General features: G+C 39.6%; 1 protein-coding gene across 6 annotated transcripts in view; it reads right to left on the reverse strand.

The window, feature by feature from the left end:
• saxo4 (stabilizer of axonemal microtubules 4) overlaps positions 1 to 26,114 on the reverse strand; it is a 152,548-nt gene that overhangs the window by 54,677 nt on the left and 71,757 nt on the right. For all 6 annotated transcript variants that reach the window (XM_073049372.1, XM_073049371.1, XM_073049368.1 and 3 more), the window contains 5 exons: positions 24,966 to 25,037; positions 22,752 to 22,838; positions 11,979 to 12,164; positions 8,031 to 8,125; positions 4,388 to 4,552 (listed from right to left, as the gene is read on the reverse strand). In XM_073049372.1, the coding sequence (XP_072905473.1) occupies positions 4,388 to 4,552; positions 8,031 to 8,125; positions 11,979 to 12,164; positions 22,752 to 22,838; positions 24,966 to 25,037 (605 nt within the window). The remainder of the gene's footprint in view (positions 1 to 4,387; positions 4,553 to 8,030; positions 8,126 to 11,978; positions 12,165 to 22,751; positions 22,839 to 24,965; positions 25,038 to 26,114) is intronic.

The following is a 26,114-nucleotide window of genomic DNA, read 5'->3' on the forward strand; positions in this document are numbered from 1 at the left end:
AGACACACGCGCAGCCCTGCTCCACTCAGTCGACCGCAACCAAAGGATTGCCGATTGCCATCAGATTCATGTACCTGATTATCGGCCTGTGCAGATGGTTTGGCTCTCTTCTAAAGGCATCCCCCTCAAGAACAAGCCCAGGAAACTCAGCCCCCTTTTCCTAGGACCATTTGAGATTAAGAGTATTATCAACCCCTTGGTGGTCCGACTCAAACTGCCCAAATCTATGCACATCCATCCTACATTCCACGTTTCTCAATTGAAGCCACTATCTGTCAGGCCTTTGCGCTCTCCAGTTGAACCCCCTCCACCCGCCTGGATCATTGATGACTACTCAGCATACACCGTCCTGTGATTACTGGATGTGCACCGCCGAGGCAGGGGCCTCCAATACCTGGTCAATTGGGAGGGATACGGCCCGGAGGAACGTTCCTGGATTCCCAGCTCCTTCATCCTGGGCCCTTCCCTCATCCAGGATTTCCATCGAGACATTCCTGACAAGCCTGGTGGATCGCTAGGAGGCTCCCATTGAGGAGAGGGTACTGTCATAGTCCCAATTGTTTATTCCCTATCTTGCTCCTAATTTCCATTGATTGTGCCACGGTTCCAACCATTAATTTCCCAATTGCTTCTAATTCACTTTGATGACAGCACACCTGGTTTCCATCAAGAACTGCAGTATAATAACCCCGTCGTCACAATGACTAGACTCCAGTTTGTTGGTCTTTTCCCTGTGAGATAACTATGTTTCCTGACCGCTTAGAACCATTTGTTCTAAGCTTAGCTCCAGTTTCAAGGTTTACCTATGAGACTCCTTCTCTCTGAGACAAGACCCCGTGTCAAGTCTCCGTGTCAATGTCCCATATCAGGGCACTGTGTCAAGACCCTCCTGTTTGCTGTTTGGTGTTTAAGCCCGTGTAAGCATCCAAGCTCAATCTTCGTGCCTATGTCCTGCACTTGGGTTCACTTCCTTCGCTCATTGTAGCAAACTGTTCTGATTTACAATATAGTAAATTCCTGATGGAGACTCTTCACAATATAGCAGTTCAGGAAGGATTGAGACTTGATATATTTGCAGAGGAGTCAAATATCCAGGTACAGTCGTCCCTCGGTATCCGCAGGGGATTGGTTCCAGGACCCCCTGTGGATACCAAAATCCGCGGATGCTCAAGTCCCTTATATAAAATGGCGTAGTACTTGCATACAACATACGCACATCCTCCTGTATACTTTAAATCATCTCTAGATTACTTATAGTACCTAATACAATGTAAATACTATGGAAATAGTTATACTGTATTGTTTAGGGAATAATGACAAGAAAAAAATGTCTGTACATGTTCAGTACAGACACAACCATCATAGCTCTTCTGGGAACGTTGATGCTGCCTCGGCATTAGCCAATGCCGATTCTCCCATGATCTTTAATGTTGTAGCGCTTCACATAGCTAGCCAGCCATCCCTTACTAGCCTTAAACTCCTTCCTCTCGCTCACAAGTAGCGAACAAACGAGATGCGAGGTGAACAATGCTCAAACGACGAGTGCTGGAGAGACTGAAGATCTGTGAAATGGCGGGAGGCTACAGCAGGGTATGCCTACACATCACTTCATTCGCGTGGATTCAGCGTAGCGCTCGGCGCGTGGCAAATTCAAGTTTTGCTTTTTGGAACTTTCTGGAATTTTTTTTTTAATATTTTCGATCCGCGGTTGGTTGAATCTGCAGATGCGGAACTCGCGGATATGGAGGCCTGACTGTATATGCACACAACATATTATGTCTGAATGAGGAGTCAGGCTGCAGGGTTACAAGGAAAATGCCTTCTCCTCGAGCCTATACCTCCGCTTAAAAATAAAGCAACATTCTTTAACCCACTACTCATTCCACAGCAACACAACACTCCAATCCATTCATCCTGATGTTGCCTAGCCAGTAATAATCCCTAATTTTAAAAAAAATTACTAATGCATGTATCCTTTCCTGTGTGACTGTAAACTCCAGGAATGTTTAAATGTGTCTTTTCAGGGCAGCTGTTGTACACATTATAATTATGAAGTAAACCCAAATCACTTTACTCTTTCTGAGCACCATGTTTCCCCGGGCTCTTTCAAATTGCCGCCAAGATTTTGGATGAGAGGATGTGAGTGGTTTCTCCAGTACAGAAGAGCCATAGAAATACAATCTTTCCACTTATGTATCGCACTTGGCCTGAAATGCTCTTGGGTACACCTCTAAAGGTTGCTCTAAAGTATACTGGTCTTCACCCCGAGCTCACTGCCTACTGCAGCCCTTCCATATACATCTGCCACTGCCTGACCCACAAGCTTCTTTGATATGATGGCCTCGGGGTTAAGGCCACTGATCTGACAAATCCTTATGTCCAGATGAGTATCAGCATGTGTCAGGTGGACCCCACTAGGCTCTATCTCTTCTCCCATAGAAAAGTGGTCTTGGCAGCCTCATGTTACACATTAGATATTAGCAAGGAAATTAGCAAATTCACCTGCCTTGACACTGGTATTAGTCATAAACCTCATTTATGCCTATTTTTAAGATTTACGACTTCAAGTTATTAATTCTTTTTTTTTCTTCCTGTGAAACAGTCAACAGGATTACCTATGTTCATTTTTCCACCCACTCGAGTTCTGATTCTCTGATAAGATGCAATGCCGTCACACATCCCCCTCAGCCCATTACACGTTGGCTGGGGGAGGGAAGGAAGAAAGGCAAGAGAAATAAACAAGCAGGGTTGTATGATGGAACAATGTCAACTAGCTGTAAAACAGCAATCACAAACTATAAAACAGCTTTAATCTTCTCTTAAATGTACTAAATATTTTATTTGAAATATTACTGATAAGTATACAATTGCAACACACTCTACTGGAAGCTTATATTGAGCAGAGAAACCAATGATTTCTTACCAAATTGATGGGTTTTATGCTTTCAGTTTTCTCAGTTAGCTGGTGCTAAGAATTTTTTTTGATTGGGTACAGAACTGTTGAAGATTTCCCATTTCAACATGGTTGACAAAATGTTACACATCACAGGAATTTCGCAAGAAGTATCGAGAGGCCCACAGTAGTGGCTCCAAGGACATGAAATTGGAGAACGCAGGCTCCAAGGTCTCAAGACTACACTACTCCATCCAGAAAGATACAAGAAAGCATGCACAGCATAGGAAAACAGAATAGAATGCCAGGACATAAATATGTAGAGCACAGGATCCTGAGGGTAGGTAGCAAGGACACCACGGATCTAAAGCCTCAAATCACAGATCCTGAAGAAATATTAATTTACAGCACAAGTTCTAGACATTTGAAAATACGCACCTGAGTTTTAAGGTTGCATGTAGGTATAGGAACAATAAAGTGCATAGCACAGGCTGCTGGGTTGAGGGTATAAGAATATGAAATCCAGGGCTAAAACAGAAAAGGGCACATGGTTTATGCTGAAAGAACAGGAGAGTACAAGCAAATACCAAAGAATGTGACTGCACTGCGAAGGTAGCAACAACAGTTAAGGCATCAGGATCTATATGCACGGCAGAAGCTCTAAAACAACAGAGGTCCCAGCGCTCAGGCTGCAAGGTCATCCACGGTGAAGTCAAAAACACAATGGCACTCAAACTCTCTGAGTCAATTACTGAATATTTCATGATCTGTTCAAACAGGGCTCAAAGCGGGAATGATACATTTTGTTGCTCCGTCTCAGCTACTGTCTCTGTATGCTTGCAATGCATAAATCAGACAATGACCCCTAATCAAGAAGAGAATCCCCTTACCTCCTCCAACAAGGCCTCTACTTTCAGGACCCAGAGGCAACTGATACTGGAAATCTAGCAGAAGAGAATTATTATTGCATGAGCAGCTCCGAGCTGGATTCAACTAAGGTCCATCACTGAGATCCCACTGGTCTCTTTGCTGCTTGAACAGGCAGCCATGAGGTACATTCTGCCAATTGGAACCAAGTCTCTGAGGTAATTATTTTGTCCAAATCTATATTGATGCTGCCAGATCTAGTGAGCATTTGCAATTTTTTTCAAGTTTAAAGAAAACAGTAAAACTGAGACTAACTTTGTCAAAGAGGTAGAGAGGATCATTGAAGAATTCAACAGTTTAGGGTCCTGGCATGTAAAGAAATAGACAAAAGTGATGGTATAATTAAAACAGGGGATGCGTAAATAGCCAAAACTGAGTATGTGTGAAGATGTTGGAGGTTTCAGGAGATGGAGAAAGTTACTGCTGTGAGGAGAGGTTAAACAGTAAGAGATTTGATCATCCAATTGGAGGCTAAAGCAGGCCAATACACACTGAACTAATGGTTTAATAGAACGAGGAGTACCAGGACACCAGTGTCTTCTGGTGAACCTTCAGTTTAGTTCCTACCTGGCCACATGGGGATGAATCCGGTGTAAATTTTCAGTTATGTTGTAGTCAGGTCCATGCTTATGAATAATGCTGCTTCGAACAAAACCATCAGCAAGCTGTTTCTGGATACCTCCTCTTGTCCAACCCTCTCTGTCTTCTCCCTTTGGTGTTTTGTCATTGTGCCTTAAATTTTGAAAAATTAGGAAAGAATTGGAATGTGAATTTTCAAACTGCCCATTAGATCCATCAAGCAAATATGCCTCCCTTGAAGCAGTTTCATCTATTTGCCTCCTCGAAATATACTTTAATTCCTACTTCCTGCAGAAAAATCTTCCTATGGTCACATGTTTATTATCTAGTTCAACGGCTCTCTCTGGCAAATTTTTCATTGCCTTTTGACTGAGGGAAGCTTTTTAAATTCATTTCTCAGGAATTGCGCATCATTGACAAAACCAGCACTTATTACATATCTAATCTGCCTTGGGGAAGATAGTGATAAGGTTCTTTTTGAACATCTGTAATCTTTCTACTAAAAATATTCACAGAGTACTATTTGGTGTGGACCTCCAGGATTTTGACGTTGCAATGAAAAGGAACACACTTCCAAGTCAGGTTCATGTGCAGATTAGAATTGAAGATATATCTAGAGGTATTCCCATCCTCAGTGGTCGAGGTTGTAGGTTTGGGAGGTATTGTTGGAATAGCCTGGCTGAATGGAGAATATTCCATTGCACTGCTGACCTGTGCTTTGTAGGTAAAAATAGGTACAGAGATATCAAGTGTGAATTACTCACCACAGGATACCCAGCCTTAACCAGTTTCTGGTTGATGGTAACCCCGGGATATTACTGGTGGAGGATGTTACAGTGGCAATCTCACTAAATGTCAAAGGGATTTCATCAAATTTCCTTTTATTGTCGATGGTCATTCCCTGTCACTTCTGCGGCACAAATTTTACATGTCATTTATCTCTCCATGCCTGCATCCTTTCTAGATACTTCTGCACATGGTCATTGATTACTTAAGTTGCTGAAGTATTGCAAGAGAAATTGAGTATTGTAGAATCATCAGTGAACAATACTATTTCCAACCTTTATGATGGAAGAAAGGTCAGTGATAAGGCATTGGTTGGGTCTCAAGCATAATCCTAAAAGAATCCTGTAACTGGGATTATTAACCTCCAAAAAGCATAACTATCAGCTTTTGCGTGTAGTTTGATTCTGACAATTAGAGTGGTTTCACTTTGATGCCCATTGCCATTATTACCAGAGTTCCTTGATACCAAGGGCAGCTAGTCTCACCTCATCTCTATAAGTCATCTCTTTGCTAGATGTTTGGATCAAGGCCGTAATAAGTTTCAAAGTTCAATGTTCAAAGTAAATTTATCATCAAATTAATATATGTCACCATATAGAACCCTGAGATTAATTTTCTTATGGGCATACTCAATAAATCCATAATAGAATAACCATAACAGAATCAAAGAAAGACTGCACCAACATGGACATTCAACCAGTATGAAAAAGATAACAAACTGTGCAAATACTAAAAGAATGAAATAATAATAATTAGATAAATAAGCAATAAATACTGAGATGAAGAGTCCTTGAAAGTGAGTCCATAGGTTGTGGGAATATTTCAGCGATGGGGGAGTGAAATTATCCCCTTTGGTTCAAGAGCCTGTTGATTGTGGGGTAATAACTATTCCTGAACCTGGTGGTGTGGGTCCTGAGGCTCCAAATCATTACTGATTTATTCTGGCATCAGTGAGCACTTGATATGACACCTGCCGTTATTTTGGTGAATACTACCTGGGCAGTATTTAGCCAGATTGGATTTGTTCTACATTTTGTGAATAGAACATAGTTTGGCTATTTTCCCCATTGTGCCTATACACTAGTGTTGTGACTACATCCTGTACGAAACAGCTTGGATTGAGGAGCAGCTAGGTCAGAAATGTACTACACCTGGGACGTCGACTGTTCTCTTAGCATTTGCTGTGTTGTGTTCTCAGATGTTTATTTCTACCAAGTGAAATAAATCGAACGGGCTGATGTCTCACTTCTGCGAGAGTGGGAATCTCAGGACAATAGCAAGATGGATTCACTATTCAGTACTTTTGGCTGAACATGGCTACAAATGTTCCACCCAGCCTCCTCTTTACTGCCCTCTATTCTGCCATTCCTACAAAACCCTTAGCAATGCACAACCATTCCCCAGAACCTTACATGGCAAAGCAGTATATTTTCTACTTTATCTCCATTTTTTGCAAAGTTTGCCTTGTTTGCTCATTATATTGAAATTATATTTTTAACGATCTATTCCACATTTTGGATAAAATATCTTTTTGAGGTACAATCTTGCCTGGAACTAGTACTTAAGAAAGTTATATAATTATACATTGCAACTGTGTGTTGACTATTCATGTTAAATTGTTATGTGTTTTACTGATTTATCACATCTTTATCATATTGTCTCTAGTATAAGTAAATGCATTGACAGAAAAGGCTTAAGAGAATTTGGGCCGAACAGAGACAAATGAAACTGGTAGACATCCTAGTCAACATGGACAAGTTAGACCAAAGAGCCTGTTTCCATGATGTATGACTCTATGACTCTAAACACAGTCACCCCAGCTTTATTCATACTCTAATCATATACTGCTGGTAAATCTGGAACAACTTTATCAACGTCTAGGAAGTTGTTAATTCTGGCATCTGAATAAAAAATAGTACTGTAATGAGTTGGTAACAATGGGTAATACCACTACCTATCTTTCTATTAAAAGAGAGTAATTATTTTAAGTTCCTAAAGCCCTTGCGCCTGCTAATATTCATTTCTCTTTGGAGTGATTTTGTATCACTTGTCTTGCCCAATGCTTTTATTTCTTTGGCCATTAGATGAGGGGTGATTGATAAGTTTGTGGCCTAAAGTAGAAGGAGTCAATTTTAGAAACCTAGCACGTTTATTTTTCAACATTATCCCCTCCTACATTTACACACTTAGTCCAGCAGTCGTGAAGCATACAGATCTCGGACACTTTCTAGTGTTCACAGATGGGTGATTGATAGGTTTGTGGCCTAATGTAGAAGGAGATGAGTTATACAGCTCTCGTTACATGTACATGCAGGTCAACTCTTTGAGTAATTGTGCAGAAAGTTTGGAGTTAAAAACTCATCTCCTTCTACCCTAAGCCACGAACTTATCAATCAGCCCTGATGAGTTATTAACTTCAAACTTTCTGCATAATCACTCAAAGAATTGAACTGCACATGCATGTAACGAGAGCTATATAACTCATCTCCTTCTACCTTAGGCCACGAACTTATCAATCACTCCTGCTGTGGACACTTTCTGGAGGTCCAAGATCCATATGCTCCACGACCACTGGATTAAATATGTAAATGTAGGACAGGACTGTGTTGAAAAATAAATGTGACAGGTTTTCTAAAATTGACTCCTTCTACCTTAGGCCACAAACTTATCAATCACCCCTCATATAAAAAACCTAGGACAGAATCCATCCACTATCTCATCCCTTCCAATATCAATGAATGAGGCCTCCCACAGGCAACATGAGATGGTAACATCTACATTCTGTTAATATGCTGCATTGTAAAACATTATACTCATCTTTCTATTGTCTCACACAGGGACTCACCAAAGTTTATAATTTGTCAGGAATCTGTCAGTATCTGTCGCACTTTTGGCTGGATATACATAACCATTCTCATTGCTGGTAAATCCGGTGGATTCCTGAAATTGAGGAAAAGGTCAGAAAATTCCCTGCAGCAGCTGTTTTGAAGCATAATATTATTCAATGCTGGTTGTAATATAGATCTGGCATACGTCAAACCCTCAGACCTATTACCTGTAAGTCAATCTTAACCTTGAATGAGAAATGGATCTTGGAGGGTCAGAGGCAAAAACAAACACACAGAAAAATATATGAGCTCTTTTACAAAACCACAAGTATTCAGCAGAGGTTTCAATATTTATCCATTTGGAATTTGTTATTTAATTTGGCCATTTACAATTTTCCTTGAGCTACAGTATTTCTTTCTTGGTCTGAAGGATTTGTAAGTAATACAGCTAATAAAAAAATCTGGATTATAACATCAAACTTATAGTTTCTGTAGCCTCTTCCATTAATAGTCTTTACATGGGCAAGTACATGTAGGTTGATAGTAATTATGGATCTATAGCCCAATTAAATCATAGTTTCAGAGAAAGATGAGAAAAAAAGAGAAAAGAAATATGATAAAAACTACAAAATGTTACAACCACATGGCACACACGAACATTTGTGCATACATAATGGAAGCAAATGAAGGCTGCTTGGCTCCTTGACACCTTTACACAATAAGATTACAACCTCATCCTCACAATTGTTGGCTATCCTCAGTACTTTTTCAGAATCAGAATCAGGTTTAATATTACTCACATATGTCGTGAAATTTGCCTGCTTATCAAGAATTGTAACACTACCTTAAAATATTCAAACATTCTAACTTTTCAGGAGATTTCTGAAGAAACAGTTCTCAGAATTCACCTATTTCTGTCCTAATTGAGCAGTCTCCTCTTTTCAACTAGTGACCATTGATTCTACATCCTCTCATAAGAGCAAACATCTTCTTCACATCCACTCTGCCAAGACTCCCCTGGGTCTTAAATGTTTCAAATTCTTTCTCACTCTTAAGCTCCAGCAGGCAAAAGCCTAAATTGCCTGACCTTTCTCATAAGACAACCTGCCAGTTTCAAAAGTTTAAAAGTTCTAAGTTCAAAGTAAGTTTATTATCAAAGTATGTATATGTTACCGTATACTACCCTGAGATTCATTTTTTTGCAGCAATTCATAGTACAACAAAGAAATACAGTAGAATCAATGGAAATCCACACACAAACAAAGATAAACAGACAACCAATGTGCAAAAGACAACTAGAACAATGGTATGGCTAGCAGAGCTGCTGTCTCACTGCTCTAGTGACCCAGGTACAATCCTGCCCTCTGGTGTTGTCCATGTGGAGCCTGTATATTCTATCTGTAACTGTGATGCCTTCCTCTAGCTGCTCCAGTTTTCGCTCACACTAATATGTCACCTACTGTGACTTTTGATGCTACATCATTTCAAATGCTTCTCAACATTGCAGAACAGTACATTCACCAACTCCTCTTTACTATAGTAAATGTTTTTCCTTCAATGAACTTCAATAAAATTGTCAAGCGTAACTTTCCTTTCAGTGTACCATATTGAGCTTGCCTGAGTACCTATGATTCAGTCAACTACTGCCTTAGTGTCAAGGACCTTACCTCTTTGGTCTTTGCTTGGATCAAGACTGCTATGTAAGCTGGAATCAAATGGTCCTGATGAAACCTGAACTGTGAATCAGTGAGTAGATTATTGATGAGGAAGTACCTTTTGGTTATATTGTCAAAAAGGTTTCCATCACTTTTCTGCTGACTGAGAATAGGTGAAATAAACAATAATGAGCAGAATTGGATGTGTTACTTTTGTAAAAAGGACATGCTTGGTAATTTTCCATACTTTCAAATGAACGTCAGTGCTGTGACTTTACTGGAACTGCTTGGCCAGCGATTTGGCGAGATTAATGAGGGCAGAACTGATATGAAATACGATAGCAAATAGAATAAAAGTAAATTTTATAGGGGCTTTTGCAACTTCATTTGCATGGAATTTAACTTACAGTATATCATTTTACATGGATAATAAACTGCATAATGGTAACTAAGAAGACTTTTTTAACTTTTGAAACCATCAGATACAATATTCAAGCAACTGAATAAATTGACATGCAATCAACGTGCTAAAAGTTGCAGCAAAGTCACTTAAATCTGCATTTCATTGTTTTTGCAATGGCTGTTCATGAGGTATATGCAATTGAATATAACTGTCCAAAATAAGCCAGGAAATGTATAATTCTTATTTCCTGAGGCATAGTGAAATAGCAGAACTATACTGTTCACATACCTCCAAATATCGTACTTATTGGTTTGTAGAGGACATAACATTTGAAGGTGTAGTGAATTGTAAGGAGGATTGCTACAGGCCTCAGAGATATATTACTAGGCTCGTAGAAAAAGCATACAGGTGGCAAATAAATGCTGGAGTGGTATGTAAAGCACACTTCAAAAATTTCCAGGTCATTGGCAATGCTGTAAAATTTCTGCTTTAACAGATAAGCGTGCAGTACCTCTGGTCACATCACTGAACTTCTCAAATGACAGAAAAGTGTGTTTAATATGTTTCAATGTTTTTTTTCATTACTTTAATGAGATGTGGTAAGAAGCATTCCAGATATATGAATCATTCCAGTAACTTTCAGAAATATTAACAGTAATATAATGGCTTTCTTGGAGTACATAGATGGCAAAGACAATGTTTTAATAATATAACCAGCTATGTGGCATAAAATATATCTGCATCTTTGAGGTATTCCCTTAATAGGAATTCAGTCTGATAGTTGGTGTGTTTGTGAAGAACAGAAGCATATCTCATAAAAGGATCAAAAGACTGATGTCATATAACTTATTTTTTTCTCTAGGGATGTAAGAAAGTTCTAGGAAAGAATAATCCAGCATTGGCAACTATACAATGGTCATTGATCTCATCACGTTGATACAGGTATAAAAGAATTACACACAGGAAGGGAATTCTCTTCTGCATCCTTTTAAGCTCTTTAATTGGCTGCATGTTACATTGCATAGAATGTTCCCATGTATTGAGCTGGAGAGCTTAGAGTTCTGAATCACCAGCATCAGCAGGTAAATTGAAGGACCAAACTCTTCTGAATGCAGAATTAAATATAGAATTAAAGCTAAGAATTTGTATCTCAACAAACACATAATAGGGCTGAGAAACAGAGAAATACTAAAAGCTGGGGTAAAGCTACTAGGAAGAAAGAACTGGCTTGTGATTGACAACAAACATTTGTACATCTGGACAAACTACCAAACTGCATATTTTTAATATACAGACTTCAGGTAAGACCAGCACATCTGCAGGCACATAACGTAAACTTTTGAGTAACATGCACATAAGTACTTAGCATGCATGCGTGCAAGCGTAACAATAATCTTATATTATACTGTTTTTTTATGATTTGAGTATATCCTTTTCGTACCCAACTTGTATTTGCTCCAACATACTTTGACAACCAACTTCCTGAATAAAATATATCTGCTATAGACAAAGCCAACTCAATGAATTAAGCTTTGAGGCCTGTATATTTAGTTAAGTCTAAAAGCTCAGTTCCTCCCAGAGCTGGGTTGAAGGGTTTAGATTATACCTCAGAATTTAAATAGGCTGAATTGCCACAACAGTTTTGTCATTGTACTCCCTTTTGTGAGGCATGAAACCACTTCAGCTGGGAAGTTTGGTTTAAAAATGTTGGAGAATTCTCTCACCTTCCTGAACCACATTCCCTTTAAAATAAACCATAAAGAAATATTTAATTCATCATTTGTTTTGATAATGCTTCTCAAGCTTTAGTGTGTGGTTGAGAACTGGAACATTTACAGCTATTAGAGACCACATTCTATTGCACTTCATCCAAAGTTTGACACTGAAGGGGAAATTGCTATTCTTACCTGATTTCCAACGTCAAGGTGACCAGACAGTTTTGCCTGTAATGGTTTATGCTCAGGTTTTGTGTATGTCAATGTATTGATACTGCTTGGATCATTAAGATAAGTTCTGTGAAGATATTCAGCAGGGTCTTCCTTCTTTATCTTTGCTATCTTATCAGCGGGAAGATTATGAAGTTCGCTTGGTTGCTGTTAAGAAAAGGTAATACTAGTATGAATTCTGAATACACTTACTGCCGAAGACTTTAATTGCTGAGCAGGAATTGGTATAGTAAATATTCGAATAGCCTTGATGCTTTGATAATATGCATTTCTTGGCAAAATAGATAGCATGTATTTATTTGTGATCAACAAACAATTTGGAAATATGAAAGTATACATTGAACGTATAATTTAGAATCTGCAGTTTGGAAAAGAGTACAGTCGATGTTTTGGCAGGGTCTTGGCCCGAAACGTCGACTGTTCATTTATTTCCATAGATGCTGCCTGAGTTCCTCCAGCATTTTATGTGTGTTGCTTGGATTTCCAGCATCTGCAGAATTTCTCTTGTTTGTAATTCTTGAGTATAATTTGGTTTCCAGAAATAAACATTATTTTCTTTCTTATCTTCCTTCTTTACTTCTCTTAAATAATTTTATTTATAGATGAGCCTAGAGAGCGAGTGCCAGCTGGATATTTCATTGCTGTAGATATATACAGTACCTGATCGTGCATGTAAGCACTTTCAAGATTCTATTCCTTCTGTACTAAGATACCAAGGAAACCATGACACATCTTCCACAATCTGGGCAGATCAGTTTCAGCAAAACAAATTTTGAAAATGTTTATCCCTTTTTATTAGTTCTACAAGCTTTTTCGATGCATTGTGACTTATGGCCCTCTCAGGTTTAATAACTATTATAAAATGAGTGGTGTGGCATCATTCATTTTGGATGTTATTACCCCTTCAAACAAAAAAAAAACAGAACGGCTTCCAGAGGGAAAGTCATCAGCTGTTTGTCTCAACCCACCTGCACATGCATGATATGAGCTCACATCTCTGTTGTATAGTCCTTGCAGGCACCTAACCAGCTTCAGGAAGGTCTAGAGAGAGTGAAAGTCTGGAATTTTGGCCTTCAGATGGCCGTATAAGTGTAGTTAATCTGAAATATGACCTATAATGTTTATGAAAAGGAGCCCCTATATACCATATGATAGTTTTTCTGGTTCTATGTTATAATGCACAATTCAATGAATGATAAACTTCACTGGAGGAGTTCCAGCAGTTTGCCAGGGAGATCACAGATCTGGGGCTTTCCATTAATTTTATAAGCTACCTCAGCTATGCTTCCAGGTTCCAATACAGAACACCACATGGGAATGGGAATGGGAATGTGGAATGGAGACAGTAGAAATGGCAGTTGTTGGGATCAGGAACAACAAGCAACCCTGCTGGAGGAACTCAGCAGTTGAGCAGCATCTGCTGGGGGAAAGGACTTGTCATTGTTTGGGCTTGAAAGCCTGTTTTTCTCCCGATGTAAGGTTTTAATCCAAAACATCAACAGTTCCTTCTCTCCCACATGTGCTGCTCAATCTGCTGAGTTCCTCCAGCAGATTGTTAGTTACATAGGGATGTGGAAGCCTGAGTGAATGTTTAAATGTGCAGAGGTAGTTCCTTAATTTAAGTTTATTGTCCTGCATCTTGCTGATCAATGAAGCTTCAAGTTCAAGAACAGGACCTTTTTGGTTCAAAGGAATTTTCTGATATTTCAGAAGTACTGTAGTTGCTATTGCTGCTGTGATCCGACATACAGAGGGCAAAGTTTGATCAGCATCTTTGTCTTTCGTTCATTCGTTATGTGCCATGTTAGATGACATAGATGATCAGGGTCTCATGACCAGGATTGTTCTTGGCAAATTTTTCTACAGATGTGGCTTGCCATTGCCTGGGCAGTGCCTTTACAAGATGGATACCCCAGCCGTTATCAGTACTCTTCAGAGATTGTCTGCCTGGTGTCAGTAGTCACATGACCAAAACTTGTGGTAAGCACCAGCTGCTCATACGACTGTCCACCACCGACTCCCATGGCCTCTAAATGGGGGGCTATACCTCGTCCAAGGATGACCTGCAGGCTAATAGAGGAATGGATGCCTTACACCTCCTCTGGTAGAGACACAACTCCACCCCATCAACCTATCCACCCTGCCACCCTTTTAGGTTTAAAATCTCACTGTCTCAGACTACCAGGGTGCCAGAGGCTTTGACAGACTTCAGATCCCCCATATAAAAGATGTTGGCTGGAAATAATTAACGCTAGTGTTAAGGCGGTTCACAGTCAACAATACATATCTTGCAACGGTTGCCAATGGAACTTTAATGAGCTGAGTGAAGCCATCATCAATTTGCTGTTCATGAACCTGAGGAGGATGTCTGTTCTTTCAGTGGCAGGTGGGAAGCAACAACACATGCTATGTCTGCCTTACAGAGTGGCTGCAGAGAGAAATGAAAAGAGAGTCAGAAACCCTCATTACAGTGATAGATCACAGGATTTTTGTCTCATCCATTTTCTTGTAGATGAGGAGACACCCCAAGACCACTGAAAGAGGATACTGACACAAGGTGTCCATGACTATCTCCACCAGCAGTAAGAAGCTCCATCTGCTTGAACAATCAAACATAAATCTCATGCCTGTGCTAAAAATATCAGGGCGATGGCACACTCTGATAAACTAAATTAGATGCTTTATCCTGACCCATCACACTAAAAAAGTGCACAGCCAAACAATTTCCCCAGGATTGTCATGTCAATCATCGGGGAGTATATGGGAGCTTGAGAATATTTTAAAACATGCTAACAAAATGTTACGAAATGTATTAGGGTTTAATTATGGTTTATTTTAGTTGCAGAGGGACATGGAAGCCTGACTGAATGTAAATCTACATTTACATTCTGTGTTTACAAGCCTGTAAAAAATAAACCTATGTTGCTAGCTAGTATTTTGGGCCAACAAATTATAGAATCATACAGCAAAGAAATTGTCTCTGCTTCCACTGAGCACAAAGCACCAAATCACATTAATCCTTTTTTTCACTCTCCCAATATTTCCATCATCTTCCCCCCCCCATCCCCAAAGTTCTACGACCTACTTCACATTATGTGCAATTTACATTGATTGATTAACCTACCAAAGTTTACTAGATTCATTTCCTCAAGTTCCCCCAATACCACAATGAATTCCAGACTAAGCCAATGACCCTGGGGAAGGCCTGCCATCTCAGTCAACCAATGGTCTCTTGCCAATCTCGAACCAATTGAACAGAAGGACCATGACGGAGCTGGTTTACCGATTAATGACAACCACTCACTGAAGCAAAGGCTAGGAGAATCTAACTTCCAGCAACAGGCCATGGAATTGATTTCCTCTGTGAGTAGACAATGGCAGGGTTAGTAACTCAGCAATTGCCTTGTTACTGGTAATACAGCCACCTTCTGAATTGAAGTGAAGGTAAGTTACAACATTTACTCCGGTAACTGGTGGTCTATGGATAAACAGATCAGGCTCAACAACTCCTTATTCAGCTGGTTCCTTCAGGTCATTTGAGTCCACCTTAATGCAGATACCCTCATGCTGATACTCTCCAAGAGCATTAAACTTCCCCAAAGGCTACTTCTGCACACTTAAAATCAATTGAAATTAGAGATAAAATGGAGCAATAATAAGTAAAAAATAGTAAATGCCAAATCATACCAAAAAGACAAATATCAGATTACTACACTTGAATACAATGAATGGAATCCAACAACAAACTTCTTAGTGATTGTCTAATGAAGCATTCATCTTTAAGAAACCCAGGAAATTGCATCTCCTGCCTGCACAGGTTATAGTTTTATTAGCTATTACATCATCAAAAAAGAGTAGAAGAGCATGTGGTCCATCAGGTCCCTATTGGCTTCCAGCAGAGAAAGCCAATCAGGTTCGTTACCCTTTTCCCAAAGCCCTGCATCTTATCCTCTCTCACATGCCCGCTGACTGCTCTTTGGTTCTTTTGCTGTTTACCTAGTTTGAGCAATACTTTACAGAAGCCTGTTAAACTACCAGCTTGTCTCTGAGGTGTGATAGGAAAACAGAACCCACATGGTCACAGAGAGAACATGCAAATTCCGTATAGACGACGCCAAAGGTAAGGATCAAACCCAGATCGCGGTAGTGCTTGCACTTACACAACAATGTCATTGTCCACGTAAATGTGTGATGAGCATAGCCTTACTGCCATAATTTCCAAATATCTAATGAAGCTTACAAACCAGAGCTTCATAAAGTTCAGTGTCAAAATGCAAGACAGCATTCCACGGTTGTGCTTTGTAAAATGAAAAGCTTTCAGAAGCTTTTTCCCACTTGACACTTAACACTGCATTATTGAAACACAGTGTCACAACATATATCATCGGATACCTTTCATTCCATTCCATAAAAGCAGTAGCACCATCCAGTTGAGGAACTGTTACTGGGCTTTGAAGTAGGCCTGTTCTTCACAGATAGCTTATTCCATCAATAATAAATGGACTATCCGTTGCAGCTGTGTTAAGTATTATTTGGGAGGAAAATAAGGCTGCAGACTGGAGTTGTAGTGCTGCTGATGAATTTATGAGCAGACTCAGCATTAGTTTGATAGAATTACAGCTTTAAACACATATTGTTCTTTACAAAGTTATGGATTTGATGTTGTTTGCATTTTTCAGTGTGCACGACTGAAATGGGAGCATGGTGTTGGAGAAAAGGATATGATGCTGAAAGCTGACCGAAGACTGGCATTTGGCATCACAGAGAGCGTGTGATAGTATTGCAGCTTTACCTCCAGCTGCCTTTGGTTCATCAAACACCACAACTGATTTATTTATTCCACATGAGATAATTAAGCAGTGTCAAGCTGGGCTGTAAAACAAAATAATACTGCTTGTTCAATTGGGCAGCTGATGATAGACAAAGTTTATCCTACTCAACTTCATATAATTTAGCTCAAGCAATTCTACAGCAAAAGATTTTGCTTTTTTTTGGTGTTTTCAAACAATGCATCTTCAATTCCTGGAGGTATTTGAAATTGTTGGATATCACGTGGAACATTGTCAGGGAATTTATCATAACATTTTATTTTTCACGCTGCCATAAAGCCTAAACATCATTCATGTTAAATTAGTGATGTGTGAAGGATATACCGTGTGTGCCATTTTGGAAGCTGACACAAGAATGACAGATATAAAATTGGGTCTTACGTTATATGTATACACAGGAAATTTCTCTGCTTCTTCCTCATGCCAAATCACACAGAGGAAGATAGATCATCATTCACTTATAACGAGTTGCTACAAAGGGGTATGTGGATCACAACATCCAATAGATAAATCAGGCCTTCAGCTGCTGAGGAATCAGGACTGCAAGAAAAGCTCTGGGACTTCAGGAGGTAGTTATGTGGTCAGGATAAGGATGTGTTCCAGCTTGGGACAAGAAAATGGACTATCAAAAAACATCTGCAGTTCAACAAGCACAGTGGAGTGGAATTGAAGTATAAGGAAATTCTCTAGAGGGGTTCTACCTGTTGAAAGATATATGCACCAGAGCACAGTAGCAGTTGGCACTTATGAAGCCTTGCTTCTGCATTAGTGGTCCATGCCATAAACAGAAATGATGTCAATTGTGCCGTGCATGCTATTTTGTTTTGCCGCTGCACGAGTTCATACATACATGGGGGAGTTAATACAGACTTATTGCCCAACATGACACATGCAACAGTATCCATGAGATTTCAGAAACTTGGGGTTTGATTTTATTCCTTTATACAAAAAGTCGTTGCTACTCCCAAGAATTATTAACCTGAATTTTTCCCAGAGAAAGTATCCAAGCCTGATCTTGGCCACAGATGACATTCATGCTGTTTCCCAGAAGAAGCCACTTAAAAGCATTCATGTAGAGGAGTGCATTAACAAGGTTTTCTCTGGGTGGCTTGATAAATTTAACAATGTTAAAAAATATATTAGTTTTGTCAATTTAAGTGTGATAAATAAAGCACAGTGATCATTAGTATTCCTAATTTGGTATCAGTAATGTATGGATCAATTTCTTTTACAGTAATGACCAAGCTCCCCCTCCTCTGAGCACTACGTATTGATCTGTTGTCCGTGCATGAGCTGTTGTCTATGCACGTGCATTGTTTTCTCTGTCTCTCTCTCTGACTCTTGCTGAATTTAAAGTGAAAGTAACGCAGCGATGCCTTCAGTTGGGAAAGTTTATGAATTTGATAGTGCTAATGAAGGCTGAGAGTCATATATCAAGAGGGGTGAAATGTATTGTAACACAAACAATGTGGAGAGGCAAAAGAAAGCCCCTGAACTTCTTAGCTTAAGGGGTGCAAGTCGCTTACGCAACCGAGTAACCCCTGAAAAGCTGCAAGCGAGATGTTCAACGAAATTGTTACAATTTTACAAAATCATTTGAGCCCTAATCCACTGGTAATAGCTGAGAGATTTATATTTTGCAAACGGAACCAGACAAAAGATGAAAGCATTTCTGAATACATTGCAGAACTGTGCAAACTTCCCCAGTACTGTGACTTTTCGAGATGGACTTTCTGATACGTTAAGGGGCAGGCTTATACGTGGCATGCATATTCAAAGCACTCAAAAGAGACCTAACCTCAGAACAGGCATTGACCATTGCAATATTGTTTGAGATGGCAGCAGAACTACAAAAAAAAAAGGTTAGAATATGAAATGCACAAAATGTCCCTGAATGGTGCAAAAAGCCAAAGATGTTATTGATGTGGCAAGTCCTCCCATGATACAAATGACTGTTTAGTTCAAAGGAAAAAAATCTGCATGAAGTGTCACAGACAAGGTCACATAGAGAGAGTGTGAAGGCAGACAAAAACACAACCGAGTGAAAAGACCCAAACATAAAACTAAGTAAATGCGTAAAGTTACCAAACGTAAAACAGAATCAGACACCATAGAGTCTGACAGAGGTGAACTGTCATGCCTAGAACTGCATAGTATAACTGAAGCAGATCACAAAATCATCTGGATCACAATAAATGTGGCCGGAGTAAAACTGAAAAAAGAACTGCATACAGGGTCAGCTTTGTCCACAATTCCAGAGGCTGACTACATCAGACAGTTTTCTAAGATACCATTAGAGAAGACCAGAGTGATGCTAAAGACTTGCACAGGCAAAAAAATGTCTCCTAAAGGCAAACTGAAGGTAAGTGGGATGCATGAAGGTCAAACACAACAGTTTAAGCTTTATGTATTGATAAGAGGAGGGTCAGCATTTTTCAGACATGAATAGTTGTGAAAAATCCAACTAGACTGGCAGTCAATCAAAGTGCTCAGCATGACATCAACAGGCAATAACAGCCCAAATAGTAGCACTAACAGAGACTGGCACAGCTGCTCAATGCTAATGAGAAGGTGTTTGAGAAGTGTATTAGTAAATTCAAAGGCATGAAGGCCAGAATTGAATTGGATGAAACAGCAACACCAAGGTTCATAAAGCACATCCAGCGCCTTACTGCAGAGCTTGGATGCATCTAGAACTCTCTCCAAGGTTGAGTGGAGTGATTGGGCCATGCCCATTGTCTCAGTGATCAAGAAAGGGAAGGCTGGAGCCATTCACATATATGGGATTTCAAGGTGAGCAGCAACCCAGTGCTGCATACTGTGCAGTATCACCTGCCCCAAACAGAAGGCATTTTTGCATCTTTGCCAGGTGGGGAGAGGTTTTCAAAGATTGACTTGTCACAAGCTTATCTGCAAATGGAGATTGAGGATTCAAGCAGGAAGTTCCTCACAATTAACACTCACAAGGGACTGTTCCAGTGTGATCTTTGGCATCATATCCAACAATTTGGCAAAGAGAATAGAGCAAGTGCTCCAAGATATCTCAGGAACACAATGTTACCTTGATAACATCATCATGACTGGCAAAAATGATGAAGAGCACCTCCAGAACCTTGGTAAAGTGTTTACCAGGCTGAGTGAGTGTGGTCTGCATGCAAAGAGAGAGAAATATGAGTTTTTCAAGAATTAAATCTCTTATTATGGACATGTCATCGACAAGCATGGCTTACGTAAGTGACAAGAGAGGACTGAAGCAGTGTTACAGGCACCCAAACTGGAAAATGTTTCATAACTCAGTTCATACTTGGGCCTTGTAAACTACTACAATCCATTTCTCCCAAACATTGCTACAGTGCTACAGCCATAGAGCATACTGTTACAAACAGGAGCCAAGTGGGAATGATCAGAAAGATGTGAAAATGCATTCAAGGAAACAAAGAGACTAATAACAACAGATGGACTGCTCACCCATTATGGCCCATCCCTGTCCATCAGACTGATATGTGATGCATCCCCTTATGGCATTGGAGCTGTTTTGTCACACATTATGAAAGATGGATCTGAACACCCAATTGTGTTTGCTTCAAGATCACTGATGAGTGCAGAAGGCAACCACGCATACATTGATGGAGAGATCCTTATTCCAGTATGAGGAATAAACAAGCTCCACCACTACCTCTACGTTTACATTAATGGTAGATCACCAGCCCCTTGTGTTCATTTTCAATCCCAGGAAGGGAATTCCAGTGATGACCGCTACCTGATTACAACGTTGGGCACTATCCTTAGGAGCCCACTCTTACGACATGGAGTTCAAGGGTACCAGACAACACAGCAGCGCTGATGGCTTGCAACATCTTCCACTTTTGGCAACTGAAGAAGTAAAGTCTTTATTCTGTGACCCAGCAGAAGTGTTCCACACTGCATTGTGGAGCAGTTGCTGCTAACAAATTCTGAAATACAAACAAAACAAGGTATGACCCAACATTGTCAAAAGTCTATTAAATTGCCGTGCAAGGATGGCCAGCTCATGGAAACGCTATGTTTCCAGAGTTCTCAGGAAGATGAGACCAACTGTTGGTACGTCAAACAACACTATGATGTGTGGATCCTGTGTTGTGGTTCCCTCTAAACCGTGCACCAGAAGTGTTAGAAAATCTGCATGAGGGACACCTGGATACAGTCAAGATAAAGGATCTCTCCCAGAGCGATGTGCGGTGGCCAGGAATAGATAAACAGATTAAGTACTTGGCCAAAAGCTGTTTGGGATGCCAAAAAGTTCAAAAATGCACCCCCACAGGCACCATTACATCCATGGGAGTGGCTGTCTTCACCACGGCAAAAAGAACATATTGACTTTAAGGCTGGACCATTCATGGACTCCATGTTTCTGATTGCTGTGGATGCTCATTCGAAGTGGCTGGTGGTTATACCAATGAAGTCAATCAATTCAGCAAAGACTGTATCCGCTCTGAGGACTGTCTTCAGCAGCAATGGCTTACTAGAACAAATCATACACCTACAATGCTGTTAATGAACATGAATCTGAGATCTCGCATAGACCTCCTGAAACCAGGTCTACGGAGGGAAGTGCAGAATAAGCAGTTCAACCAGTTGCCAAGTGAAGCAGCAAGGCGCTTTGAGTTTGGACAGGAAATACTAGCGCGTGATTACTGAGAAGACAAGTGAACACCCAGCAGGATAGCTACAAGAACAGGACCACTGATGTAAATAGTGGATGTTGGAGATCAGACTTGGAGATGTCATGTGGACCAGATACAGGATGCTTAATCGAAGAACACACCCTGAGTCAACTACATCCAACAAGATGGACACCTTAAAGTCACCGGACTTATCTCTCAGTGATGATGTCACTGACAGCAATGCGACACCAGAAATCAAAAACATTGTCCTAGACAAGACACCTACCAAGCCTGATGCCACTCCATAGGTCCAGGGGCACGAAGAGAATGTTATTGTTAACGACACCCGCCAAACCCGATGCCACTCAACAGGTCCAGAGGCATGACACTGAAAGAAACAGAGCACCACCCAAAAGACTGAATCTTTTAAACTGTGAAGTTAGTTATGGACTGTTACGGTAAAAGCATGTTTATTTGGAATATTGTTTATGAAAGGGAAATAGAACGTTTGTACATACAGTTTTATCTTGCATTAATCTAAAGGGGGAGGAAGTGTAATGTATGGATCTATTTCTTTTAGAGCAAGAAAAAGTGGGGGACTCACCCCCGTTAGCACTACGTATTTATCTGTTGTCTACGCATGCGCATTGCTCTCTCTCTCGTTGCAATGTGACTACACCAGTGAAAGCCATCTCCCATGTGTGTGCTTTTATTTAATTGATATGTAGTTGTGCACAGACACAACAGTGTCTTTTGTGTTTGAAAAGCAAAGAATTTTGTATGTTGGAAGTATGAAATAAATGCAAATAATACATTTCAACTACAAGATCACCTGAAATATTTACTCTCTTTCTCTCTTCAGAGATGCATCCTGACTTGCTAACCTGCTGAGTATTTCTAGCATTCTCTGTTCTTATGAACTATCATGCTTATTTATTTATTTAGTGACACAGCAAGGAACAGACCCTTCCAGCCCTTGAAGCCACACCACCCCAGCAGCCCCTGACAGACGTGATTAATCCTAACCTAATTACAGGACAACCTACCCAGTATGCGTTCGGCTGTGGGAGGACCTGGAGAAAAACCACACATGTCACAGGGAGGCTCATTACAGAATGGCACCGAACTCCACAACACCCCAAGCTGAAATAGCATCATGCCTACCACTATACTAATGTGTTCTACTGGAGAAGAAAATATGAATTAAAATGAATATACCTACCAACCTGTGAATTGTGTTAGTTGATGGAAACAGTACTTACAACTGTGTCCAATGACAGTCTGACTTTCTTTGTGAAACTGGTGCCTCTATTTGACCTATTTGTTATTGCAGGCAAAAATTCATCTCCCTGTGTATGAAAGAGTAAAGAAATATGTCAGTTTTACATGCAAGGAATCTACTTCTAATGGACTTCTGTCAGTATTCAATATATCTACAAGATGTAAGCAAACTGATAATAATAAATATGAAACTCTACTGATTTGCTGCTGTCCTCCATTTCTATTTATTTACTTTGGTTTGCCGTATAGTGTTGATTTCAAATATTCCGTGAAGTGGTCAGCAAGATGAATGAATAATTGGTATGAATGAGAAACCTTACCATTACTAAATCCAGGATGTAGCATCTGGATTAACTGATATCTGCATTAAGTATTGAACACACCCACCAAGATTCAGGAGTCCTACAAACATGACTGTTTATTCCAATGGAAAAGTGTACATTCCACATTTTGGGCCAAGGTGCTTCATCAGTCCCACTGAAGGGTCTCGGCCCGAAACATTGACTGTACTCTTTTCCATAGATGCTGCCTGGCCTGCTGAGTTCCTCCAGCATTTCTTGTGTGCTTCTTGGATTTCCAGCATCTGCAGATTTTCCCGTTTGTTTATTCCAATAGCTCCTCGAGATAGACTCTGAAAGCTTTTACAAATAATATCACAACTCAGGGAGCAGTCAAGCCTCTAATAGTGAACTTAGGGTTATCAGCCATAAACCACCAGTTCCCATGTTAAGATTCATACTGAACAGGACAACCAGGAATTGACGATAAAGCAGTTTTGACATACTATTTGATACACAGCATTAATTTTATCCAGACTAAAGAATTTAAAAGTAAAAAAAAATGTTGTTTTTGATGGTGGGGGGCTAGAAAACAAATCAATACATTTGGAGATAGAGGGTCATGACCTGCTAGAAGACCCTATTGCCATTCACGATTTCCTTCACCTTGAAATGACATTCACGTCCCATAGTTGATTGATTGGGCACAGCCACAAAATGTAAGCAAACCACACACAAGAGAAAATCTGCAAATGCTGGAAACCCAAGCAACAAACACAAAATGCTGGAGGATCTCATCAGGCCAGGCAGCATCTATGAAAGCAAGTACAGCTGATATTACGGGCCGAAACCCTTCGGTAGGACTGAAGTATAGCCATAGTACTGGACATTCTCTGGTCCTAACGTTCAGAATTCTGCAACACTGCAAAACTGAGTTGTATTGCATCTCCTATAGATGGATTATTACATCAATAAATGATAATACTCCTTCATAATATTTAAAGAAGAGCTAATAGTTATTCAGTATACCTGAACTAATAAAAATCAGATTTACCTGTTGTTTGTCCTGGAGTTCATGCAATGATTCCATATTTGCTGGATTTGCATGAATCACATTGTGTTGCTAAAAACAATTCATCTTTGGAGCAGTATCATGAGATATTTCAGTAATGTGATAAAATAGCTATACCTCGGCACACACAGCCATACCAATCTTTAGTTAGGAAATAATTCTTTTTCAATGCCTGGAAGTAATAATTAGAGTGATGGGAATTACCTCAATCATCTTGCCTTCTTTGATTTATATTCCAGAAATATTCTGCAATGTTACTTTTTTAGTTAAACTCGTTGATTCTTGTCAGGGGTTCTATTTTATCCTTCGTCTATCAGGATTTTCAGTGCTCCCACTTCCACACATAATACAAGTGAATTCTGAACATAGTTCATAAACTGGCAATTTAAGAGCAACAGCCCCATGAACTACTCAAATACCACTGTCATGAGAATATTTTGCCCTGTGGATCACCTTGTTTACCATTATTCTCTGTATTTGTCATTGGTGTTATTTCCTTTATTTTATCTCAAACAACTAATGAAGTATTTTAAAACACTGTTAAACACTTGTTTAAATGGGGAATTTTATTTTACCAATGTTTAGCAGTATTAATCACTTCCTTTCTTCCAAACTGTATGCCTGAGAGCAAAATCATCTTTAAATTATACATCGCTTCAACTCAGGCAATGAGTGAATAAAATTACCTCTTGGCACCTAAACAAACTGAAACCTACAGTGTTTTGTGAAGCTTAATTTAGTGACTCTCATTTAAAATGCTAATCATTTAACAGCAAAATCAGATTGTTTTGAATTATTTTTCATTCTGCCCCTCATGTAATTAGCTTATTTTTGGAGTTACTAACATGTAGAATTCTGGATGGTAGATAGTCTGATTTTGTGAGAGAGATTCCAGTTGGCCAGTCCGTGCAGTATCCCTAAAAAAAAAACATATATTTGAGTCAGTGAGAGCTTAACTGATAGAGGTGGAGCTCATACTGCTGGTCAGATCGAAGCAGAATGCCAAGAACAATGGTAAAAATCATTATACTTATTAAGCAGTTTCCTGCTTGATAAAGGCAACATGCCTTGGGTATCAATTCTCAGATTAGTGTACACATAAAAGAAAAACCACAGCAGTCTTCAGTGTCAGTGATTATATTTCCATTTCTTTGTAGCAAAAATATATCCTTCATCCTGAAAGTTCCTTTATATACAATCACAAACACAAGGAAGACTGCAGATGCTAGAAATCCAAGCAATGCACACAAAGTGCTGTAGGAACTCAGCAGGCCAGGCAACATCTATGGAAAAGAGTAAACAGTTGATGTTTCAGGCCAAGGTCCTTGATCAGGTCCTGGTGAAGGGTCTGTGCCCGAGGCATTGACTGTTTACTCTTTTCCATAGATGCTGCCTGGCCTGCAAAATTTCACCAGCATTTTGTGTGTGTTCTTTTACATGTAATTTCATGTAGTTTCAGCGACAGGTTGCTATCGATGCAATGCTCCTCAGACAGGATGAGGAGGTCAATACTCCCCAATGCCATTAGGCTTTACAATTCAACCACCAGGAGTAAGATATGTTAAAGTGCCGGGGTTGATTGTATTTAATGTATTTAAGTAAACTACTTAAGAACTTTTTAAAAGCTTTATTAATGCTTTTTGAGAGAGTGATTTAGATGCATATCATATTTTTACTGAGTTAAGTATTGTATGTAATTAGTTTTGCTACAACAAGTGTATGGGACATTGGAAAAAATGTTGAATTTCCCCATGGGGATGAATAAAGTATCTATCTATCTATCTATCTATCTATCTATCTATCTATCTATCTATCTATCTATCTATCTATCTATCTATCTATCTAATAATGCTTTTGGAATTTATTCTCAGATGTCAGTTCTGGGAATTGCCATTCACTGCCAACAATTAATATCAACATCAGTTTATTTCAATAAATGGTAATTTCTGTGTGACACATGCCATAACAGAGCAGAATTCTCACATATATGACAT

This window comes from Hemitrygon akajei, chromosome 6 (genome assembly GCF_048418815.1).
Source record: "Hemitrygon akajei chromosome 6, sHemAka1.3, whole genome shotgun sequence".
Classification (NCBI taxonomy): Eukaryota; Metazoa; Chordata; class Chondrichthyes; order Myliobatiformes; family Dasyatidae; genus Hemitrygon; species Hemitrygon akajei.